General features: G+C 37.2%; 5 protein-coding genes across 5 annotated transcripts; 1 reads left to right on the plus strand and 4 right to left on the minus strand.

Annotated features, from left to right (window-relative positions):
- Window positions 1-1,354: 1,354 nt before the first annotated feature.
- On the minus strand, window positions 1,355-2,946 carry LOC140781170 (uncharacterized). The gene is made up of 4 exons (XM_073127015.1): window positions 2,902-2,946; window positions 2,658-2,790; window positions 2,388-2,525; window positions 1,355-2,163 (listed from the first exon to the last, which is right to left on the minus strand). The coding sequence occupies exons 2-4, from the start codon at window positions 2,714-2,716 to the stop codon at window positions 1,701-1,703; spliced, it is 660 nt and encodes a 219-aa protein (XP_072983116.1). The 5' UTR covers window positions 2,717-2,790; window positions 2,902-2,946; the 3' UTR covers window positions 1,355-1,700.
- A 1,200-nt stretch (window positions 2,947-4,146) lies between these two features.
- LOC140793511 (ubiquitin-conjugating enzyme E2 32) lies at window positions 4,147-7,801 on the minus strand. The gene is made up of 5 exons (XM_073145028.1): window positions 7,508-7,801; window positions 6,361-6,492; window positions 6,181-6,265; window positions 4,804-4,967; window positions 4,147-4,710 (listed from the first exon to the last, which is right to left on the minus strand). The coding sequence occupies exons 1-5, from the start codon at window positions 7,616-7,618 to the stop codon at window positions 4,288-4,290; spliced, it is 915 nt and encodes a 304-aa protein (XP_073001129.1). The 5' UTR covers window positions 7,619-7,801; the 3' UTR covers window positions 4,147-4,287.
- A 441-nt stretch (window positions 7,802-8,242) lies between these two features.
- Window positions 8,243-11,128, plus strand: LOC140780315 (bifunctional TENA2 protein). The gene is made up of 3 exons (XM_073125770.1): window positions 8,243-8,529; window positions 8,694-8,858; window positions 10,318-11,128. Exons 2-3 carry the CDS (start codon window positions 8,706-8,708, stop codon window positions 10,849-10,851), a joined length of 687 nt encoding a protein of 228 aa, XP_072981871.1. The 5' UTR covers window positions 8,243-8,529; window positions 8,694-8,705; the 3' UTR covers window positions 10,852-11,128.
- Window positions 11,129-11,175: 47 nt separating this feature from the next.
- LOC140780322 (calvin cycle protein CP12-1, chloroplastic-like) lies at window positions 11,176-11,926 on the minus strand. Its single transcript, XM_073125782.1, has one exon. The coding sequence runs from the start codon at window positions 11,856-11,858 to the stop codon at window positions 11,466-11,468; it is 393 nt and encodes a 130-aa protein (XP_072981883.1). The 5' UTR covers window positions 11,859-11,926; the 3' UTR covers window positions 11,176-11,465.
- An 804-nt stretch (window positions 11,927-12,730) lies between these two features.
- On the minus strand, window positions 12,731-21,260 carry LOC140780702 (peptide chain release factor PrfB2, chloroplastic). The gene is made up of 7 exons (XM_073126415.1): window positions 20,828-21,260; window positions 18,693-18,905; window positions 17,464-17,565; window positions 16,917-17,054; window positions 14,542-14,846; window positions 13,481-13,634; window positions 12,731-13,377 (listed from the first exon to the last, which is right to left on the minus strand). The coding sequence occupies exons 1-7, from the start codon at window positions 21,200-21,202 to the stop codon at window positions 13,243-13,245; spliced, it is 1,422 nt and encodes a 473-aa protein (XP_072982516.1). The 5' UTR covers window positions 21,203-21,260; the 3' UTR covers window positions 12,731-13,242.
- Window positions 21,261-22,062: the final 802 nt, after the last annotated feature.

The raw sequence follows: 22,062 nt of genomic DNA on the forward strand, positions 1-22,062 counted from the left end.
TTGAACGTCCCAAGGGCCCGTTCAAACGCCTTTAATGTGCAAAGCTTCTCAAGGCTTTGTGTTCGAACGCTCCAGCACAGGAAGTTTGAAAACTGCTAAAAATTGAGTTTGAGCCAAACTTCAACAATGACATAGCTATAGACAGACATCAACTGTACTTCTTAAGAGCAGTTAACTTCATTAAGGTATCAGGATAAAATTGTTTTTCTTTTCCAATTTGATATATATATATATTTTTTCCATCCTTTCCATTCTGAAGAGGAAATTGTACAATTTATTACCCTTTAAGATTGAGATTATACATTCTGATACTACTTGTTGGTTGTCTTCTAATGTCTTAAATGTAAAGCAAGGTGCATGAATGGGTCTAGAAGCACTCACTATCAAAGGGACCTTCCATTTAATAGTCATTCTCTCCTTATATCATACTAGTAACATGGACCCATTCCTTTTGTTTGTTACCATGTGTACCATTCATAGTGTTGCGATATCATACCCAAGTGTACATACCAGAGTCCATTATGATGGAAGGTAGTGACTCCATGCAGCAAAAATCTTGGCAACCATTCAATAAGGGGTCCTTTTTTTTCTTTATGAACTTTTCTTTTCCAGCCAACACCTTTGATGAGGTAGGCCATTTCGGAAGCCGCCATCCGGCCTGGTCCAGTTCATGAGCAGTTGAACCGTGGTTCGTGGCCGAGAGTGGCTGAGAGTAGACCTGAGCATTCTTTAGGTTCGGGTCGGGTCAAGCGGGTCAGACTACTCATGCTCGGGTCGAGGTCGAGCTTAGAGTTGATAAATACCTATCATCTATTTATATCAAAGTAGTTAACACTAAGCTTCACTTGGCTCTTTGGATAAATCCATTAATTAGATCTGGGCTCTTTCAGGTAATAATCAAATTGATGCAGTCAAGTTAAACAAATTTAGTTTTTATAGGCTTTTTTTCTATTTGCTAGTTCCTTGATAAGAGATTCTTAATCATAATTTTTTCATGTGATCAGTCTCAATCAAAACTTAACTCAAAAGGGTGCTGCTCCCTTTTGCTACACCCTCATATTCCAAGAGGGTCTAATTAGACTGTCTTTCTATTGGACAAACCCACCTCTCCCTTTTGATGGTAGATGAATAACATGCCATTAAGCAGGCGAAGATATTGATGTACATGAATTTGAGTAAATTCAAAATGTATGACACATAAGTAAGAACCTGAATAATGTTGAGGAAAATAAAGGTCCTTTTTGTTGTTGTTTTTGTGAAAATTTATGCATTTAAGAGTGGCTGAAACATGGATTACTTTGGCTTTCACAAGTTGGAATCATATAAAGTAGCACAAAACCTTTCTCTTGCACTATGACAGCAAAAACTTTAGCATTTATTACATGCACATGAAAGATAGCAGAATTGAAGGATCCCACTACAAACATCAAAAAGCTAAAAGATACCCCTCTTCCAATGAAACAGTCCTCAATGGAGCTCCATATTTGAACAGCAACCTCATGAAACACATGGCAAGCATATTATTACAAGAGATGAATGGGTGGCTATGCATTGCAATTCGTTTATTTGCCCACTAGCTTTTAATCATCTCACACAATAAAGAAGCACCTAAAAGATCTCCCTACCTTTGCCACTAGTAAAAGATGCCCATCTTTTTCTATTCATTTGATTCATATGAGACAGTGAGGTACTTTACATAACTAAGGCAGGAGAAGGATCCTTTCATCAAAGAGGCTGCTCCTAACCAAACTTGAGAGAGATGAGGAGATGATGGGCAGCTCCTCAAGCTCATCAAAGAAGTCGTTCTCTTCAGACAGCTTGGGGGGTAGTGATGAGGCCACCCCGTGGGGGTAAGGGAGGGGACCCTCTTCATCAAAGAGGATGCTCAAATGATCATGGCTTTCTTGCACCACTGTCTCTTCCATTGCTGGATCTTGCTTGGTGATGTCCTCTATGCACTTGCTTTCTTCTTCACTGCTGCTTTGGAGTGTTGGTGTGGTGGTGGTGGTGTTGTTGTTGTTGATGATGGTGGAGGAGAGATCAGGGCCTGGATGGTTGTGGTTTGAGGAGTAGGTGATGATGATTAGAGATGCATCAGTTCTGCACCTCTCTACTTGTTTCTTGGCTGGGCAGCCCTTGAAAGTGCTACATTTGTAGTAACCCCTACAAGTAACAATTGAACTAGTTTAATCTGGCAATTATTAAGTACTAAATTCACTACCTAAAAAGAGACTAGAATATAATCCAGAGTAACATTACAAAAAAAAATTTATAGCAAGCCACATAGAAAGCTGCAAAAATAAAAAAAATAAATAAATAAAAAACTCAAGAGAAGAATCTATTGTGAAAGGAATCAAGAGAAGATTCTCAAGGGAGTACTATACTACCTTGGATGAGGAGATCCTTTAATTGGTTTCTGCCCATATTTCCTCCAAGACCAAGAATCAGAAGGTGGGCCCTCACCCTTCTGCTTTCCACTACCTGCTTCAAATTTCACAGTGACCACTGATTTCGGAACCAGCTTTCTATGTAACATAACAGAGAAGAGAAGAGAAGAGAAGAGAGCAATCCAAGTTGTTAGATTATATTATCCTATATAATTTGCATATCAAAAGGAGCCAAAATGAATGAAAAAAAAAAGAGAGAACAAAGACCACCTTCTCTTAGAGGCTGGAGGATCAACCTTCGTATCATCTTTTGCAGAGACGCCACCCATCAGACCCCCCAACTTCGAGTGGCTTCTTCTCCTCTCGTTGTTCTTTTCCTCTTCCAATCTCCCCAACTATGCTTCTGTGACCATTCAATAAGCCAAAAGGAGAACATTAAAAAAGCTAAAAAGGATAGGACAAAGGAGAAGAGAGTTGAGGGTTGGGTGAAAGTGACATGGATATGAATCACTACCGAAAATAATTAAGGAGAGAGAGAAAGAGAGAGGGCATGGCCAGTTGCTCTCCTTTACTCTCACTCATTTAATATAGAAGTAACAAGGAAAGGTCCAGCAGTTGAAAAGACTTGAATATTTTCTTACTGGGAGAAAGACAATATGCAAATTTTCCCACAACTTCCCCTTCCAGGGTTGAAAGTTTGCCGCAAATGTGTAATCTTATTCGTATCTGCCCAATATCTTTTGGTATCTAGTGCATGGATCTTTGTACTCATCTAGCTTTAATAAGCTCTGAATCATGTGGAAAAGAATAGCCTTTAATTGCCCCTCCAACGAAGTCCCCTTAAAGTAGGTTGAACTGGCCTAGATGCTTCAGATCGACCACAATGGCTAAACATATTCGTGTGAATTTAAGATGTTTGGAGTAGTTTTCTTATATACACCTTTGATTTGCTAAAGATCCATCAGTTCAGGCAAAATACGAGTATAATATCTTTATTGTTTTTATGGCTTCTGTTTAATACTATTGAGAAGATAAGAAGAAAATTCTGGAGGAGAAAACTGAACATAAGAATAAAACTAATAGCATGTTTTTTTATTTGAAAATTTGACTAAATTTTAATCTTGTTTCCACAGGAGTATCAGGATTTAACTAGGCTTAAACCAACTTCTCTTTTAAAAGAATGACAGAGTAACTGAAAAATTTAGAGATTGAAGGCTGTTTTACAGTTGGAAGTCATACAAGAGTGGAAGTAACATGGAGTCAGCTAGAAGCATTTACATTTATTGTGCAAACAGAAGGAGATGGAACTGAAAGAAAAGGGAAGATGACAGTCATTGCAGTTGAAGTGAAGCAGAAAAGGTAATTATTTTTTCTCGCTTTTGATGCCAGATCAAGTCAACTTGCTCTTTGATTAATGAGCCACAGTACTACTTAAATACGCATGATGAGAACTGTTCATGGATGTGTATGGATAAGGAACTATTTATTGAACCATTGGAAAGTGGCAGATGAAGGCAAGTATGATCAGACATTGATAAGGTATAGAGTGAATAATCTGATCAGCTGTAAGAAACAATATTCAAACCTGGGGGATCCAAACAGATTTAAATGGTCCATATCTTACAGAATGGTTGATATCTAGTATATAACATTCTTGTCTGAAATCCAGTAAATGATGCTGGTCAGCAAACAATTCAACATCTGAATTTTCCCAAAATGAAGAAGAAAAATTAACATTGCAAATCAAATTGTAAAGCAATTTATATAACATAACGAATTTATTTAATGCTAAACAATTTGACAGACAGGTCTAATTATGTATACCACTCCATATGTTGGAACAAACTTTTAGTCATTAAATTGGATGTGCCCAAACACAATTTACCTCTCATCATTTACTTTACAACCCATCCATGTAACCAGCTAGACCATTGGCTTTCAAGAACTTTTTCACTAAGAGGACCACAATAGCAAAAGTTAAGCCAATGGCAGCCCAAGTAAAGAAACGATCATTTGCAGGTTTCTGGACTCTAGCAGAAGAATTCTGTGGCTGCCCATCTGCTGTTGCCCTCCTTGACAAGGCAACTCCAGCACTAAAGCCAACTCTCAAGCGGCCGGCAGCTGCATCTACCTGTACCTCGTGAATATCTTCCATGACTCTCTGCTCCAATTCTGGGTTTATGTGGTCCTCATCGGCAGAACCAGTGTTGGAACTAGAAGTTTTTCCTGATTCTTCATTTGATTTGTCCTTCTGTTCTTCTGGGGCTGTGGTTGGAAGGAGTTGAGGCACTGGGGGTACTTTATTCAGCATGTATCCATGAATCTATGTAAAAAGAGTTGATGTAAATGGGATGAAAATATAATACTTATATCAAACAATATTTCTGAAGTACAATAATCAAATTAAAAGGTATACCTCATCAATTAGTTTTTGACGTTCTGTGCTGCCATATCTCGGGGCTTCTTCACGTGATTTGATGGCAAGTGCACGCCTTTCCTCTTTCTTGCAGTCTAGTGATCCCAACGCTCCACCTGGATTGGTGGGCATAAACGCAATCAACGCTACCAATGCTGTGCGGACTGAAAACAGAGTTTGGGTTAGCCACAGCAATAAATGTCGGCAGTTATCAACTGAAGAAGAAAGCATTCTCACATGGGAGTGGACAAAACTGAGAAAATTCATGTCCAAGTGCTAATTGCCATCAGTCACAACTTCCATGAATTTAATGACAAGCAAATTACATAGCAAAAGTATCACAAAATTCTACTCATCTTCCCTAAGTTGAATGCTTAATCTTTATCTGCCACCAAATACTAGTATTCCTAAATACTCAGGCCAACAAGATATAAGCAAGATGCTACTGAAGAAACCTACATTTTTTCAAGGAAATTTATGGAAAGAATTTCTGCATCTTGCAGTAGAATATCACCAGGAAGGAGCTCTAAAAAAAATGATGGTTCAAAATTTTTTTGGCACAATTATTTCTGATCCTCAGTCCATAACACAAGGCTCCAGCCAATGAGGAGTCTGGAGAGACCTGATGTCCATTTAGCCCCACAATTAGTGAGGCTATTTTAATGACACAGACAAAGACCATCAAGGCATCAAGTTTCTCAGTGCAAACACATTACTGCCACACTAAGTGAAAACTACTAGTATCAAACAAAACGCAAAATTGAAATGGAAACACCAATACACTGCAACAATTTAATGTTGGCTTTACCAGTCACATAATTATCAGATAACTAAAGCCTTCTTAAAGTTTCAGATATCATAAATACAAAAGGGGAAGAAGAAGAGAGAAACACAATTAGTATCTAAAGAGGCAACTACGGGTATCTGTGTATGTGTTGTGTTGATAGAGGCCAAAAAGAAAAGAGAAAACCAAAGAGAGTCTACACGCACTTAAGTTGCACAATGAAATAAAATTGCTCAAGAGTAAATTCTTAGAGATTTCGGGAGCAAATGAGTCAGATTTAAAGAAGTACTAGAATCATCTACAATGGAAAGGAGAAATTATCTCTTTTCTAATACTTGCAATGGTATAAACAATAAATCAGATAAGATTCAAATTCAATCTTTAAATTAAAAAAAATGAAATCGGAAAAAGAATAAGAACTTAATCTGGTTGGAAGTGATACCTTCTGATATTACAGTTTAAAGAAGAAAGAAATAATATAAAAACATACTAAATCTGGATAAAGCAAAAAGAGAAGTACAGTGGCCAGGATAAAATGACAATGAAAGCATTAGGTCTTGATATGACAGTCATGTATACTGTATGGTACTAACCACTCCATGATGGTTGCCAATGTTCAGGATGATAATTTGAAATGCTTAGGCATATCTTCTTCTGTGTCTCAAAACGACCATTTGGCTGTATGAAAACAAAAAAGAAGGAAAAACTGTTAACAATATAAGAAAATTAACAGTTTGCCAAAGCAAGTGAGTGGAAATTGAAAAGAACATAACTGTGAGCATCATGAAGTCAGGGGGCTTAAATGGGTAATCCGCAGGCAACTGGATCCTCCCATGATAAATTCCTCCCTCAAATTCAGTGTCACCAGGTCCTCGGATAGCAAACTGCCAGTCGAATATATTATCCTAATAACAATAATAGAAAACAAAAGTCAAACATATATTTCATTTTGCATTCCCATAAGAAAATTAGAAGCATAAAACCATCTGAAAGAAAGGATTTCCAACATCTCTTATTAATTCCTTGAGCTTAAAAGAACATTGAAGTCTGACAATAAACCACTGTTTATTAATACTTGATGACTTTCAAGTTTCAACATCAAAAGCTTTAAAATGCAATAGGTGTTACTTGGCATCAAGGAGGAGGAAATAGGAAAGGAATTCAAATTAAAACGTGCAAAGTAGTTAGAGCTCTTTGAACTTGCTTTTCACCTTATGGTCCCTCCTCAAGTTCCTAAATTTCCCAAAGGGTACCTTTTTGCAATCTCAATCTTCAATCCGAATCGAATGAAAGCAATTAAGCAAAATATTATCACAAAAAATTACCATAATTGATCCTATCAAGTTAAACAAAAGAAAGAATAAAAAATCCATCATGAGAGATCCAACATCATAAGAGAAACGAAATAGAGAAGATTAAAATGATAAAATTGCAATCTTTGAGATGCCTCCAAAAAGACCGATGCAGATCTAGCTACCAACAAAACATAGTATTATGCCTTCAACTCTTCGAGCTATGCATCAAGAAAGATCAATCCATCCGGAATACAAATTACTTTCTCCAAATAACGCTAAATTCCCACGGAAAGATGCATGAATTCGAAAGATCCTAACTTGTCAACTATCAAATTAAAAGAAGCAAAGTACCAAAAGAAAAAAAAGCAACGAGGCATTTAGGATCGAAGCAATTGAAGTGTCAAACTTTAACAACACCTGGAAAAACACCGATCCGGATTAAATTTCTGCTATCAAAATTCAATCTCTAGGATAGATTTATCCAGGACCGATCCTGGATAATTATGCAACCAAAACTCAATCTTCACAGGGGAACCGAACAATTGAAAGCCCTTGCAGACGACAGGAGAAGAATCGAACCCAAAGGATCGGGGCTCGGGATAGGGTTAGGAATTTCGGCAATTACCTCGAGCGGCAAGCTCATGAAGTCATCGGAGGGGTTGGACTGCATCTCCTTCACCTCCTGCAGGATCCGCTTCACCGCCGGGTTCTTCCGGTTGTACCTATCCTCCGCCATGTCTCCCCCGCCCCCCCTCCGGTGCAAGTTAGCACCAGCCGGCCTGGAATTGCAGAGAGAAAGATAGAGAAATTTCGAGCGGAGATGAGAGAAAAGGGGGAAAAAAGAATGGAGAAGAGGGTTGACGACGACGACAACGACGACGAGTTAATAAAAGCGCGTGAGAGAGAGTATGCAACGAGTAATGAATGCTATGCTTACTAACACCTATAAGCAAGATGGCGTGGCATCATCCTTACCGTTGATGGTTTCTTTCTCCGTCTATAACCCTCACTGTCAATGGTCACGATGATGCCACGGCATCTTTTAGGGTGTTTTCAAGCATGTATTTGGAAATGGTTTTTGACGTCCTTCATGTTGTAATTGTCCGACGTGGACGACTATTATTGGGAGTCAATTTAGATAGTCGTAGCTCATAAACATAGCAACTAAATTTGATTATAATCTAAATAAACTCATTTATAACATAAATAACTTATATAAATTTGAATAACTTATGCCACCTTATAATTCATTTATAATTCATATAATCTATTTAACAAACAAGTTATATTCATATTTAAAAATTCTGATCATGACCTAATCCGAACCCAGCTAACTTGACCTGCATGCCATCCCTAGCTTCATACTCCACACCTACGCCCAATCCTATTAGGAGCAGATTAGTTATACACAGAAATAAAGACATACAAATTAACCATTCTCAAAGCTTGTGGTTAATATATGTCTTATATCCGTGTAGAATTTAAACTCTTAGACTCTTATCCACTATTCAATATATAATTTTTAGAATTTCTTTGATTCTTATCATTGGTTAACTTATCTAAAGGCTGTAGCGGGATTTTACTTATGTTTATGTCAACTCTGTCCTCATTTTGATATTTGATATCCTGTATATAGGAATACACCAGGTAAATACTGCCCAAATAGAGATTCTTGATGTATTGTTATGTTTTCTTTTAGGGGGTAATATAATTTTTCTTTGTTTGTTTACAGAAATTTTTTTTAAAAAAAATTATTGTTTTATATTCGTGCACTCGAATCTTAATCTAACTCGGCTCAACCCCGACCGCAGACGAAGAGTTCGATGGAGGAGGAGCGAAGCGGCGGCGGAGCGACGGCGCCGACAGCCACGTGGCTAATCAAGCACTTCTCGTTGTACAGTCGCGCGACACGTCACCCTTTCATCCTTGGCATCTGCGACGGGACCGTCGACTTCTCTTCCTTCAAGCGGTGGCTCGTAAGACATCCGAGCTCTTCCTCCTCACAAAGAAGTCCAGTTTTTCCCATTAATTTGTCTAGAAGTTCGTATCTTGTTTTAGTGTTTGGCTTGCATCTAATATTTGGGTCCCGTTGATTCATTTTGTGGACTCATTTTAGGATTCAGCTTTGAGGAATTTAGTGGATGAGAGTAAAGCATTTGGATTTATAAAGTGGATAAATAGTTGGGTTGTTAGAAGTAGTAATCACAATTAAATGCAATCGCAATCATGCAACCGTTTTTCCAAAGATGAGAAGGGTTGGAAGAATTTGGTAGATACTTATGACAAAATGTGAGCTGGCTTCAATCATCTAGAAATAAGTATTAACTGAGAGACACTTGCTGCGAAGGGTAAAATTCAAAGATCACAAGCTCTTTGATCTGGCATCAATCTTATGATATTGGGTATCTCATGATGGAGTAGGCTAGAGTAGAACTCCTGAGCAATCCTTTCAAAACATACTATAGCAATTAGTACAATCTCTTTAGCTCTAAGCTGATAATTTGTAGTCAAATGGTGTACAGCTTGAATTGCACCCACTGTCATCGATTAGTTGCTTTTCATGATAAGTATCTTGTATATACAACTAACATGCCTTCTAATTATCAACTTTGCTAGCAGGCTGTTACTGCTTCAGTACCCCATTATACTATCTAAGAAGCTTTTACGGCTGTCGCTCTAATCTGCTTATGAGAAGTTACCCTCTGTTTTATTTTTGTACTATTGCGTCATTTTATGCCTGCAAAACTACTCGCAGCTGCAACCGTGAGCGAAATATAGGCTGCAAAATCCTTTTTGTTACTGTTTATTGTGCTGCATCTCCAGACACAATGGACCCACAAGCATCTCGAGTTTGGAAAGAGCCACAAACCAACTGAGCAATATTGCCCAAAGCATACTGGCAAAATTGTTGTCTTCCTTAATGCTTACCTTCCCTACCAGTGCTATTCTCCATGGTCCATACAGGTTGCTTGGCTGGCCACACAATGCTCCTACATGACTTCTCTTGACTGTTATTTGACTCACAAAATCTATCAGCTGGTTGGACCTACTCTGATGTGATTAAAGAAGCCCTTCAGTATGTAATTTGATACAATATATATATATATATATATATATATATATATATATATATATATCAGGAACTAGCTAAGCAGTCTAAGTAGTCTGTTTGTGGACAGATCATTCTGAACTAAAACCACTATTCCAGTTTCATTCTTCAAGCATCTTAGGGTTATAGTTAATAAGCTTGTTGGTTAATTGCAAACTGTACGTCATTCACTTCTGTCATTGAATTGCATGTATTGGTAAAGTGTGGTTATACTGTTATTTGAATTCCTACTAGTTTAGTTTTCTTACATGCTGACTGACAACACTCTTCTAGTTTTCCTTCTGATATTGAAGATGGGTAATCAGTCCATATGAAAAACACTGCAGGCTCAGGATTATATCTTTGTGAGGGAATTTGTTCCATTTGTAGCCAATGTTCTTCTAAAGGCTTGCAAACAATCAGATGATATCTCAGACATGGAGACGATCTTAGGTGGCATTGCTTCTTTGAGTGAGGAGATATCATGGTTTAAAAACGAGGCTTCCAAGTGGGATGTTCATCTAGCTAATGTTGCTCCCCTGAAGGAAAATATAGAGTATTGCAGGTTTCTTCAAAGCTTCGGTTCCCCAGAGATAGACTACACAGTGGCCATTACCGCATTTTGGGCAATTGAAACCGTGTACCAGAATAGCTTCTCTCTTTGCATCCAAAGTGATTCAAAGACTCCAACGGAGCTCATGGAGACATGCCAGAGATGGGGTAATGCTGGATTTGAGCAGTATTGCAAGTCTCTGCAAAAAATTGCTGATCGACGTCTGGAGAAGGCACCAAGCAATATCGTTGAGGATGCGCAAGAGGTCTTTGTTCGTGTTCTTGAACATGAAATCAATTTCTGGAACATGAGCTCTAGTGGTTGTTGAAGCATCATATTGACCAAAACAGTTCCTTGGCTTTGATATATTAGAACCATAGAAGACAACTTGGAGCTTGGAATGTCTATCTAAATGAGTTCTATGTATGTTGAGCTGTACACACTTTTGGAAATGCAGGTGTAGTGTTACAAGAGAGTTGAATAGTTTGATGTACCTGCTTGTACTTTTGTGAGGAATGTGGCAGATCGTTTAAATCCATTATCTATACAAACTACTCTGACAATTAATGATAAGTTTCTCATGGTTCTTTATTTGAATAACCAAACATTTATCTGTAAGCAGTAGATATATTGGCATGAGAACAGCAGCAAATTAAATCAATTGATGGCAATTTTATTGTGAAATGATTTAATAGCATAAAACTGTTGGAAAATTCACCATCAGCGCTCGAATCAACTTCCAACATCCACTTTGTACCTTTACTGTAAAGAGAGTAAATCATCTTAGAGACATCAAATTTTTCAACCTATTAGAATCTAAAAGCAAGCATCATAGATATTGATTTGAGCCATTCAAGAACACTGTTCCATATCTCATGCAAATCCACGTAAAGCTTTCCATTTCTAGTATCCTTGCTATAGATATCAGTTCCATATCTGTGATCAGTCCTCGTACGTGCGGCACTCGTCGGTCTCCGGGTTGTCCTTGCAGTACTCCTCGAGGGGGTCGGAGCTCTTGAGCTTGTCGCGGGCGTGGCTGGCGGCGGCGCTGAGCTCCTCCACCTCATCCCACGCCGCGGCACACTCTCCGCTCGCAGTGTCCCCCTCACATGCCTCCTCGGCCTTCTTGATGCTGTCCGACACCTTCTCCGATATGCCTGGCGGCGTCGGTGACCCGCTTGCCACGAGCACCGCACGCCGGCCAAAGCTCCGGTAATTACCGGCCCATGGGCCGGAAAGCCTACTTTGGGGTAGCTGTTGTGGCTTTGAGTACTCTTTCTTAATGGAAGAGGCTCTAGGGGTGGAGAGGCTAAGACTTGTAAGAGTGCTCGCCATTGATGCTACTACTGTTGTTGCACTTGGGGAGTTTGATGCTAGTTGTGTAACAAAATATAGGAGTTAGGATACAAGAGAGTTTGCGATGACTTCGGGTGCACTCATTTCTTATCTTAACCTGACCTTATGCTGTGGTTCTAAATCAACTTTATTTTCAGATTTTTCTCGCTCGCTAAGAAAGATCTTGAGATATTTTCTTTTGGTAAGAAGAGGATGTTTTAGTTTGGTGTGACTAGAAATCAAAAAATATCTGTAACTTTGAAGATTGCAGATTCTCCACGACTCATGTTTTATCTCGACATTGTGTGCAAACTTCATCTGTTGACTTAAAAGTTGCAATATACGATTACCATTAGAACCTGGATGGTTGTCCAAGAAAAAGAACAATGTCAATTTTCATATAAAGAGATGGATAGTTTGATGCCAAAAATTTTGACTCTTTTTTTTTTAAACTATTGTTGAGAAAAATAAATGCCCATATGCATGATAGATTTAACATAATGTAAATTTACGGGCAATGCATAATTAATAGTTAAAAGGGCCTAATGGAGACTTACTTCTCAAAATAAATAAATAAATAAATAAATATAGTTTACCCTTTGTAATTTGGATTACACTCTGATTTTGTTTTATATCTCGCTATGCTTCCCTACGTTTTTGTTGCCTAATCACCAATTTAAAATAAAAATTACCCATAAATCATCATACATTTTCTCTCTGATTATATATTTATTTATTAGTAACGGAGTTTTCAAGTCATTTGCCACCTTCGTTAATAGCATTTTTATTTGCAATTTAATTAAAATCACACGAAAGTATGGTAATACAAAATTAAGTTCAAAGTACAGCGATTTTAAGAGAGAAATAGAGAGTGAGAAAGAGATGTCATAGTAGTACTTTTCTTTGCACCAAAAAGAATCAGGTCCTAGGTGTTTGTTCGTAGCTAACAAAGGCAACGAAGAATGTTTCTGCAAAACATATATAGAGCTTGATCAAATAGAACAATCAAGCCTTATCATTCCTTACGTAGTAACTATATACCAAATAGCCAACCATTTTGAGACAGGAGATCCTCTGCAGCCCATGCTTACAGTAAATTTTTTTTTTTTCTTTCTCTCGACTTCTTACATGGCATTTCTCCATCAGCTATATTTCAGTTTGTAATAAATTCCTACCCGGAAAAAGATGAAAAGGGTAATGAGCTCTCCATGGATTTGAAAATTGTAGACTAGCATTCCCCCAGCATGGCAAGTAGCAGTGGGAGTGGCTTCTTATAGTTGGCTTCCGGAACTGTATTGGATAAGATTGTAGCAATCTTTGCCTAGGGACAGCAAATGAAGCCAGCTTCACCTGCTGCTGGTGGCTGTGAAATGCCAACTTTGGCTCACATGCTGTCCTCACTTTTATCCAAAGACGCAGATAAGAAGTTCAAAATGAAGGCGTCGAGGTCACCACCAAGAACGGAATCAGGGTCTGAGACTTCATAGTTTGTTCGGAGATCTTTCACCATGCGATATGGCTGCAGAGATTAAGAAGCTCTTAGTGGCGTAGGATTTGCAACTTGCAAACATAAAGCTGATTTCTCAACACATGGAGGAAGATGCAGAAGGCAAGGATCTTACATGGAGTACATATGATCTAATTTGGTTGCCCCAGCTGATATCAGAGAGGGACTGAGTGTGCTCTGCATTCATTTGTGCTTGGCGGGCAATCTCAAGCTGGTCTAACCGAGACTGTAGAACTGCCATTGCTGATGCTTTGTTTGAGTGTTGTGATCTGTGTCATCAGCTTGAAATTAGAAAATTATAAGAGTAAGAAGAAAAAGAAAAAAAAATAATAGCAAGCTCTTGTACCATCATTCAGATTACATTTCCTCAGATCTGGCTTTAGTTTCTTTCATATTAACTTTTCTTAGGCTATATATGTGTTGTTCATTTAACTTGTAAACCACATTAATCTCATTTCATTATTCCATTATTATTCATCTTCTTCAGTCTTCACTGAAGTTGTGGTAGAATATAGTTGCATAATTTAATATTGGAAAAAGCTTTGTTAATCAAGAGCATTATTTAATGCAGCATATTTTCTAATTACTACACAAACCTACGACTGGAAAAAACAATATCATAAATTAGTCAATCCAAGAAGGAAAAAGCACAAAGTTCTATGATGTCATCAGGGATCAAAACAACAAAAAGAGGGCAGCTGCAGACCTATAATTGTCAATCCATGCAAGAAGAGTATCAAATAAATTCCATTGGTGACAACTTTTTCATAGTCCTAACCTACGTGAAACATTTATTTTTTTTATCATACAAATGGTAAAGGTATTTATCTATTAAAGTTTAACCATTTTGCCCTTTCTAGTATCTCTTTTTAAACTTTTTACAATGTCTAAGATATAAAAGTGAGAAATATTGAGATGAAAGAAGCATAAGACAAAAAAATCACAATTTCTTTTACCTTCATAATTAGTTAATGTAAAACGAAAAGGACATGTTGGTCCATTTTGGTCCTTTTCTATTAAAACTAACATTTGTCAAGCAGTTGCATATAGATTAGAATTATAAAAGGGTTAAGTGATAGAGATATACACTCTGAATTTTAGCAATAAGAGTTCGTAGTTCATAAATGCGAAGAAAACTATTGGGTTAATATACATAGCAGAAGACATCATATTTACCTTTCATTTTGACAGGTAGCAGTGACTCCTGTAGGAATGTGTACAATTCTAACTGCACTTTCTGTCGTGTTGACATGCTGACCACCAGCACCACCAGCACGAAACCGTTCAATACGAAGATCTGACTCTTTAATCTGATATCGGGTAGAAACATCTCCAAGGATTGGTATTACAGCTACAGCAGCAAATGAAGTATGACGGCGTTTTCCACTGTCAAATGGTGAAATTCTGACCAATCTATGCACACCAACTTCTGCTTTGGCATATCCAAATGCATATTCACCATCAACTTTGATTGTTGCACGCTGAAAAAATCAGCATACTTAAGGTTTTAAACATGCACCAATGTATCAGTACAGAAAGAACTAGTGCAATTATACTGAAGAGAAAAATAATGTTACCATGCTACTATGTAAGCACAAGGTATGTAAGGATTTCCATATCAAATGATAGACCACAAAACTTGAGTAATTATACACTACAAGAGAGGAAATGACAGATAACTGCTAGAGTAAATGACTTGGAATACTAAGAAAATAGGATCTTCCAATCACATTGGCCTGACATGGTTGCAATATCATCGTCTAAGCCTTACTCAAAAACTACGGTCAGCTAGAGCACGATGAAATCTGAATTAGTTGTGAAACATTGATGAGCGATGACCTTTCAGAACCAGCAGTCAACTTGATATTACCACTTTAGGGCTGAAATTGGGGCAGAAAAATCAAATCCTGAAATCACTTATAGGAAATTCTTCTACCCACTTTATTGGATAGCAAATCAGGAATCAGACAAAAATGGCCTTTGTTTGGATGATTCAGAATATTCAATCATTAACTTTAAACTTTTGCTCTCATTGATTGATGCTAGCATAGTGAAACAAGTCTATTTTGCAAAACTCTAACCACTTAGCCAAGTTATCAGATATTGACTATGGTTGGAATTCTTCCAAATCTTTATTGAGCTCACGCACCTCTAGTTTTAGCTTAGGAAATCACCCTACACATTTATGTAACAAAGAAGTGACAAAATGGTGCCTTAACACTCATGAACAAAATGATTTTGCCTCCTCTTTAGGACAGAAATAAAAATATATCCTTGCTTGGGCTTTGTTCGGATTGAAATTGCAGTGTGTTGGTTTTTGGGATGTAGGCTCCAGTAAGGGTGTCATATAAAGCTCGTCTACCAGCTCATCTCCTATTTTTCTTGATTTAAGGTTGAGCACTTGGCAGATGAGTTGAGATCGAAGTCAAATTTTGAGCTTGTTATTTTGAGCGAAGCACGAGCTACCACTTTCTTGTTAAAGCTAGGCATAAAATATATGTGTTTTGTTTCATCCTTACATATGTTACAAGCAGAAGCTGGAACCTTGATTACGAGGAGGTCTAGTCTTCAAATTTCTGTACCAAAGTCTTTACTTTTCCCTTCACAAGGGAAGTCAACGAGACAACACTAAGTCCGCTAGAAGGCCATAAGCTAGCAAGCAAAGTTCGAGCAGGTTCACTATTAGATAAATTTGAGCTCAAGCTGGTCCTAGATTGGTATTCGGTTCCTGCCATTTTGAGCTGAGTCAAGCTGATTTCAGCTTGTTTAAGATATGCTCCTTTACACCCACACTCCAATGGGTGCCCGCTGATATCTGGAACATTCTGTTCAGCTTTTCTGACCTAGTGACTCATGTTCTTCTCCTTTTTTTTTTCAATTCTGGAGCTCCACATGAAACTTTAATCCATGCATCGTACACCATATATGAAACACTTTATGCAGTAGCTACTGATTAGTCACAATTTAGATAGGTGTACATATCCTCATGTTAGCCTATCTAGATGTGATGATATGCTCTTTTCATTTTAGTGCCAATGTCAACCTTAACCAAGGATTACATGCATCATTTCTGCATCATTCAAGAGTGATAGTGATTGCCCATTTTTAATTTTCTCCATCTGTGAATGGTACAAGTTGCCAAATTGCAGGCATTAGTAAAATTCTTTATTCTATTGCCATAAAGTTTAGGTAGGAACCAAATATGGTTTGAACTTTGAATGGCATTCATCTGCTATGTCATCTGTTTGACAATAACTAATAGGCACAAAAAAAAATGTCATCCAACAGATTGTAATGCTTATCAAATCATGTGAATTTTTTTTTATAAGCAGAAGTAGTTGTCATGCACAATCAGTAAAAATTGAATGTCTTTGGCCCAAAAGAATGAATATCCATCAGTTACCCAAGTTTTTGTGAAGTTTTAATTTAATCTAGCAAATGATAAAATATTTTTTGGGGGACTCTAATGTATAGGTTTAGGCCATAGAAGAAATTTTGGTGATGAACATGAACTTAAATGATGCAAAGATGACAAAGGTAAGAAAAAGAACCTTGATTCCTGCTATCTCACCAGGCATTTCTTCTATAACTCTGACGGTAAATCCATGTCGTTGAGCCCACATCATGTACATGTTCATAACCATAGCAGCCCAATCCATGCTCTCTGTTCCTCCCGCTCCTGCTTGAACCTAGACAGTAATCACCATTTTGAAATCTTAATATTTACAGGAAATAAATTTCCATTGCTGGGAGAATTCTTTGAAAACCCTTTGTACAATTAGGAAAAATGATCTAGCATAATAGCAGTCATGTATGTTATACACATCTGTCTAAATATGTGCTTATTCTGTTTATCAAACATGAAAGTGGTGTGCCCGATACGTAATGTGATGACGTGGCAAAGCCATACATGACATCTTGAAAGGAGTCCTAAAAAGAAAATCATAAGCATATATAGGGAGACAGTAAGTAATTGACTAAAAAGACTGCAAAGTTGAAAAGCAGAAAATGTTCAAAAGCTTTTCATACAAGAATTTCAGATCAAATTAATTATGCCTCATCATTTGAAGGTTTAAATATGAGCAGCAATGGGATGACCTCTATAAAACAAGAGCAGGAATCATTATCCCTAGATAGCAATGCTTCAAGCTCTTTCTCCTTCACATTCCTTCTCATATCAAGTAACGCTTTCATAGATTCCTGCACCAAGGGAATATGAAAAAGAAAAAAAAATCATCACTTTCAAATACATAGAGAAGAAACAAAATAAAAATGATTGAAATCTAGATGTGTCAATTTTTCTAAGGAGAGGAGGAGCTAATCCAACGAAGACGCAAACAACTTCGAACGCTAAACACATTATTTTGCACTTTTGCTTCAATTATGTGTGCATAGGCTCTTTACATCATATAGTAAAACACTAAAACATGGATAGAATATTAAGCTAGTGTATGCATTCATATAGGTACATACAAGTAAATCGACTACACTACCACTCATAAGTATATCATGAAACATATTAAGAAACCAACTCCGAAAAATTTCTTGTCCTTTAGCTAGGAAGATATGAGAAAAGAAAAAATCATATCATGAATGTTTATAGTGAATCAAGTTAGAGGAACATGTGCATATGGAATAATACGATGAATCACTAGTTGAGCATTCATGATCATAGTTTTGAAAAATGGCCGCATAGGCAGTGGTAGTGGGTCAAGTGTCTCGTGTATGCATTATCCGGTCCTCATATGAGGTATAACTGTATACAAGCTGCATATGCGTTCGCATATTGACCATATATGTGGACTACATAAGCATCTTCTCTGGCATACTGACTGTCAACAACTGCATATTCATCACATAGGTATGTGCACCCTTATATGCATATGAAATTGATATGTTGTAATATTCACATATCTGTAGCATTTCATGTTAATTCTTTATTAATTAATTTTGTTCGGTGCAACTTATTATATTTGAAATATTTAATGCATAATGATATGATAGAAAATGGCATCCTTAGTGGATAGGATATTATAAAGATGATTCTCCATATATTGTTTTGCAAATTTTACCTTTTTATTCACTTATTATGCTAAAATATTCAATAAATTAGATAGGCAAATTATACGAGTTATTCTTAATAATCACATATGTGCCGATATACTGCATAGGTGCTATGCAATGGCATGACCACCTATCTACCATGAGCGTTTTTCACAACATTGTTTACGATTACACAATACATGCTGAAAACCATGATGAGTGTTACCTAAACTAGAAAAGCAGAATCAACAAGCAAACAATAATACAGAGCAGTAAGAACGCACCGCCTCCAATTCTGTATCATTTTCATCACGAGCAAGCTTCAATAAGTCAATGTGCTCAATTAGCTCTTGTTCAAATCTGTTTACTCCCTTAATCTTACCCATTATTTCACCATGCTCACGGCTGATTTTCCCAGCGTAATTAGGATCATCCCAAAGGTCTGACTTGTTTAGCAGTGAAGACAATTGCGTGGACCGGTTAATCATATTTCCCCACTGCCAGCAAAAAAAGATTTTATCTTAGACCAAATGTTATATATGAGCATGTAAATGGTCAAAAATCACAATACATGAATTTTCTCCAAAAGGCTCCCCATCAATAAATTGCAGAATCAGTTGGCAAAAAAAAACAACAACAGATTTCTTAGAGAGATTTAAAACTAGGAAAACATTTGCAATCAAAACTGAATATTAGTAACAGGTCTTTTTCTTATATCACAAAAGGAAAAGAATAGATTGGAGATAAGGTGGTAATGATGCAAAGGAAAGAACAAGTTTCAGGGCATGAGTTGCAGTCCAACCACCAATGCCCATTTTGAATTAGCTTATAGGACTTGCAGATTAGTTTATTTGTTATATCAAATGGTATGCACTGTGATAAGTTCTTTAAGCATATTAATATGCTTACGAGTTGCCATTAGTTTTATACTCCAATCTACAGAACTATCAATACACAATGGCAATTAAATCAGAGATAAAATAATTTAACCACATTATTACTATATTTAGTTTTTATCATTAAAATCAAACTCCAAATTTCCAATGATTTGAGGATTATGGGAGAGATCACTTATCGCCATCTGGAAGCCTCTAGGCATTCTACCCAACCAAGGATGCTAATATAGAGGCTCCGATAGTCTGATTTGATATGTCATAGCATCAAAAGAACTCAATTTGAATGCTACGACGTAGGAACCACTATTGCTTATATTAATGTTTTGACTCTATTTTGTGTTTCATGGATCATGACGAAACAAAGGATTCACAACTTAAGGCCTAAAATATTCTCAGTTAGTGAATTCAGATCATAGCTCCAAATAGAGGTTTCACAATATTCGTTATATGAACCCCATGGTTATTCATTGCACTGCTTGGCTAGAGTGCCCACTGCCCAGAGACTTAGGAGCACTTATACATTATGCTTTGATTTTTCACTCTATGTTTGTATATCATGAATCATGACAATATAAAGAGTTTGTAATTTAAATCCCTAAAATATTCACAGAGTTAGGTAATTTGGATCATAGCTCCAAACAGAGGTTTCACAATAATCTTTTAATGTGGACAGCAGAGTAGACCCATGGTTAATGAAGGACAGAAGAAGGTAGTACATCAACCTCCATGGTGGATGGTACAGTGTCTAGGTTGAAGGATCATCTGGTTGTTCATAATATTATTGATGTTTGCAAGAGGAGCCTACAGACATTTGGCAGGCAGTAATAGCACTTGTCAGTGAACAGAAGTATAAGGAAATGGAGCTGGTGAAAAAAGAGAGATAGCAAGACTCGATGACGCTGCCAACAGCAGACCTCTCAATCTCTCGTATGATAATAAATTCGTTATAGATGCACATGTCATGAAAGCAGTAAGAAGATTACAGTATATAAGGTTAAATAAGTTGACACAGCAAACTTAGATCAGATTGGTACTGCTCAAAAAGACTGTCAATGAGCTCAAGCTGCGGTTAAGTTGAAGTAAGAGAGCAGATAACAGAGAGAGGGAAAGAGAGGAGCTTGCTGATCACGAAAACCTAAAACATCAAATTATTAAATTTATACCAAAAACAAAGTTAATCATTAAACTCCATCAAATTGGCAACACTTCCAGATAATCTAAAATTCAATGCCAATCTACATGCTAAGAGTCTTAGACCTAATAGAACGCTATACGTAGAGCTTAGGCTGCCAACTTGTTCCATAATAATTGAGGTAATAAAGCACTGGTTCATTATCAATACCCAGGTATCAGAAAACACACGGATTCGACAGTTGGGTTCCAACGTTCATCAAAATCCAACCTTGATCGACAAAAGATGCTTCTGCCGACCAATTTTTCGAGATATGTACTACTGGATCAAACAAAGCATGATAAAACGAGCAAAAATTTAAAAATAAAAACTGTTATGAAACCGGAACCACCTGCAGCCGCTTCTTGATGAGCTGGATAGATTGGGCAATGGAAGCAGCATGGCTCCTCCAATCGCTCTCGTCCTCGTCAAGAATCGCCCACCTCTTGGCGACGATGGCGTCCACCGTCAACCCATCGGAAGTCGTCGGCTCGTATAGCGGCGATGCCTGAGAAGAGAACCACGTGTGTTTCGGAAGGGAAGCAAAACCCACGACTTTAACGAGATGGGCTCTGGTGGACTCGAGTGGGGAGCCATAGGAGAAAGTACGGGTTCTTTTGTTAGGATTATAGGAGAGGGAAGTGGAGAAGAAGGCGAGGAAGAGCTTTCTTAAGGGTGGAGGGAGAGGGAGAGGGTTTAGTCGCTTCAGAAGGAAGGAGACGCCCATCGTCTTCTTTCCCCGTGCAAGTAAACGGAGGTTGAAGTCGAAAAGCTAGAGATCAAGTAAATGGACTCACTTCTTCTTTTCTTTTCCTTTTTTTTTTTTTTCTTTTTCTTTTTTGCTATAACACACCACTGATTATAAAATGGATATAATGTACATTTTCTTCTCTCTTTTTATGGAATAATTACAATAAAACTCTTGAATTATTTCCATTATTTCCTACTCATAATTTATTTTCTATAGCACATTACGTCGTAAAAAATTTTAAGTGATTATTTTGTCGACCACTTTATAAGACATTGTGCTGCTTTCTACACTTCTATCATCCTGATGGTGGAGATTCACTTATTGACCTTACTCGCAATAACAAATCTTCTCTAATGACTATTCGACATATTATTGAAGAACATGCAACGCCTACTTTAAGTATACTATTTTTAATTTTTTACCTATATTTTTTGAGAAAAATAAATTGGGCGGCTAATTAGCTCGTCGGTCAAGACTATTTTTTTTATAGATTTACTTAGCCAATATAATTTACTTTTCTATAAAAAATATATATAAAATCTTTATAATACCTCTTATGTTAGTTATAATTTTAAGCGTTTTAGGAATTATTTGTTTTAATTTTAGAGAAAAAGAAATAAATAAAATTTAAGAATAAGATGCTCATTTGATTGTTTTCGGATAAGAGAAATTGGATAAGTAGGAGAAGAAGAGAATGTAGCAAGTTTGATCTTAGTTTCAGGGCAAAGCTAAATCAAAGCTAGACTAAACTACATGTGCTAATTCCTAGTGGGCCTAATCATTCGAACCGGACCGGCTCGGAAAAATAAACCGGGTCGAGACCCGGCTTTGAGTTT

This window comes from Typha latifolia, chromosome 1 (genome assembly GCF_019914945.1).
Source record: "Typha latifolia isolate L0001 chromosome 1, TyphaL0001v2, whole genome shotgun sequence".
In the NCBI taxonomy this organism is placed as follows: Eukaryota; Viridiplantae; Streptophyta; class Magnoliopsida; order Poales; family Typhaceae; genus Typha; species Typha latifolia.

Excerpts from the sequence above, each read along its gene's own strand:
- LOC140793511 (XM_073145028.1), bottom strand. The coding sequence starts at position 7,618 with ATGGCGGAGGATAGGTACAACCGGAAGAACCCGGCGGTGAAGCGGATC. Across the intron at positions 6,266-6,360 it reads CTGACTTCATGATGCTCACA|CCAAATGGTCGTTTTGAGAC; the intron begins GTTATGTTCTTT and ends GTTTTCATACAG. Across the intron at positions 4,711-4,803 it reads GTCAAAAACTAATTGATGAG|ATTCATGGATACATGCTGAA; the intron begins GTATACCTTTTA and ends CTTTTTACATAG.
- LOC140781170 (XM_073127015.1), bottom strand. The coding sequence starts at position 2,716 with ATGGGTGGCGTCTCTGCAAAAGATGATACGAAGGTTGATCCTCCAGCC. Across the intron at positions 2,526-2,657 it reads CCTCCAGCCTCTAAGAGAAG|AAAGCTGGTTCCGAAATCAG; the intron begins GTGGTCTTTGTT and ends TATGTTACATAG. Across the intron at positions 2,164-2,387 it reads AAAGGATCTCCTCATCCAAG|GGGTTACTACAAATGTAGCA; the intron begins GTAGTATAGTAC and ends TGTTACTTGTAG.
- LOC140780322 (XM_073125782.1), bottom strand. The coding sequence starts at position 11,858 with ATGGCGAGCACTCTTACAAGTCTTAGCCTCTCCACCCCTAGAGCCTCT.
- LOC140780702 (XM_073126415.1), bottom strand. The coding sequence starts at position 21,202 with ATGGGCGTCTCCTTCCTTCTGAAGCGACTAAACCCTCTCCCTCTCCCT. Across the intron at positions 17,566-18,692 it reads ATGATACAGAATTGGAGGCG|GAATCTATGAAAGCGTTACT; the intron begins GTGCGTTCTTAC and ends CCCTTGGTGCAG. Across the intron at positions 17,055-17,463 it reads CCTGCTCTTGTTTTATAGAG|GTTCAAGCAGGAGCGGGAGG; the intron begins GTCATCCCATTG and ends ATTACTGTCTAG.
- LOC140780315 (XM_073125770.1), top strand. The coding sequence starts at position 8,706 with ATGGAGGAGGAGCGAAGCGGCGGCGGAGCGACGGCGCCGACAGCCACG. Across the intron at positions 8,859-10,317 it reads CTTCCTTCAAGCGGTGGCTC|GCTCAGGATTATATCTTTGT; the intron begins GTAAGACATCCG and ends AAAACACTGCAG.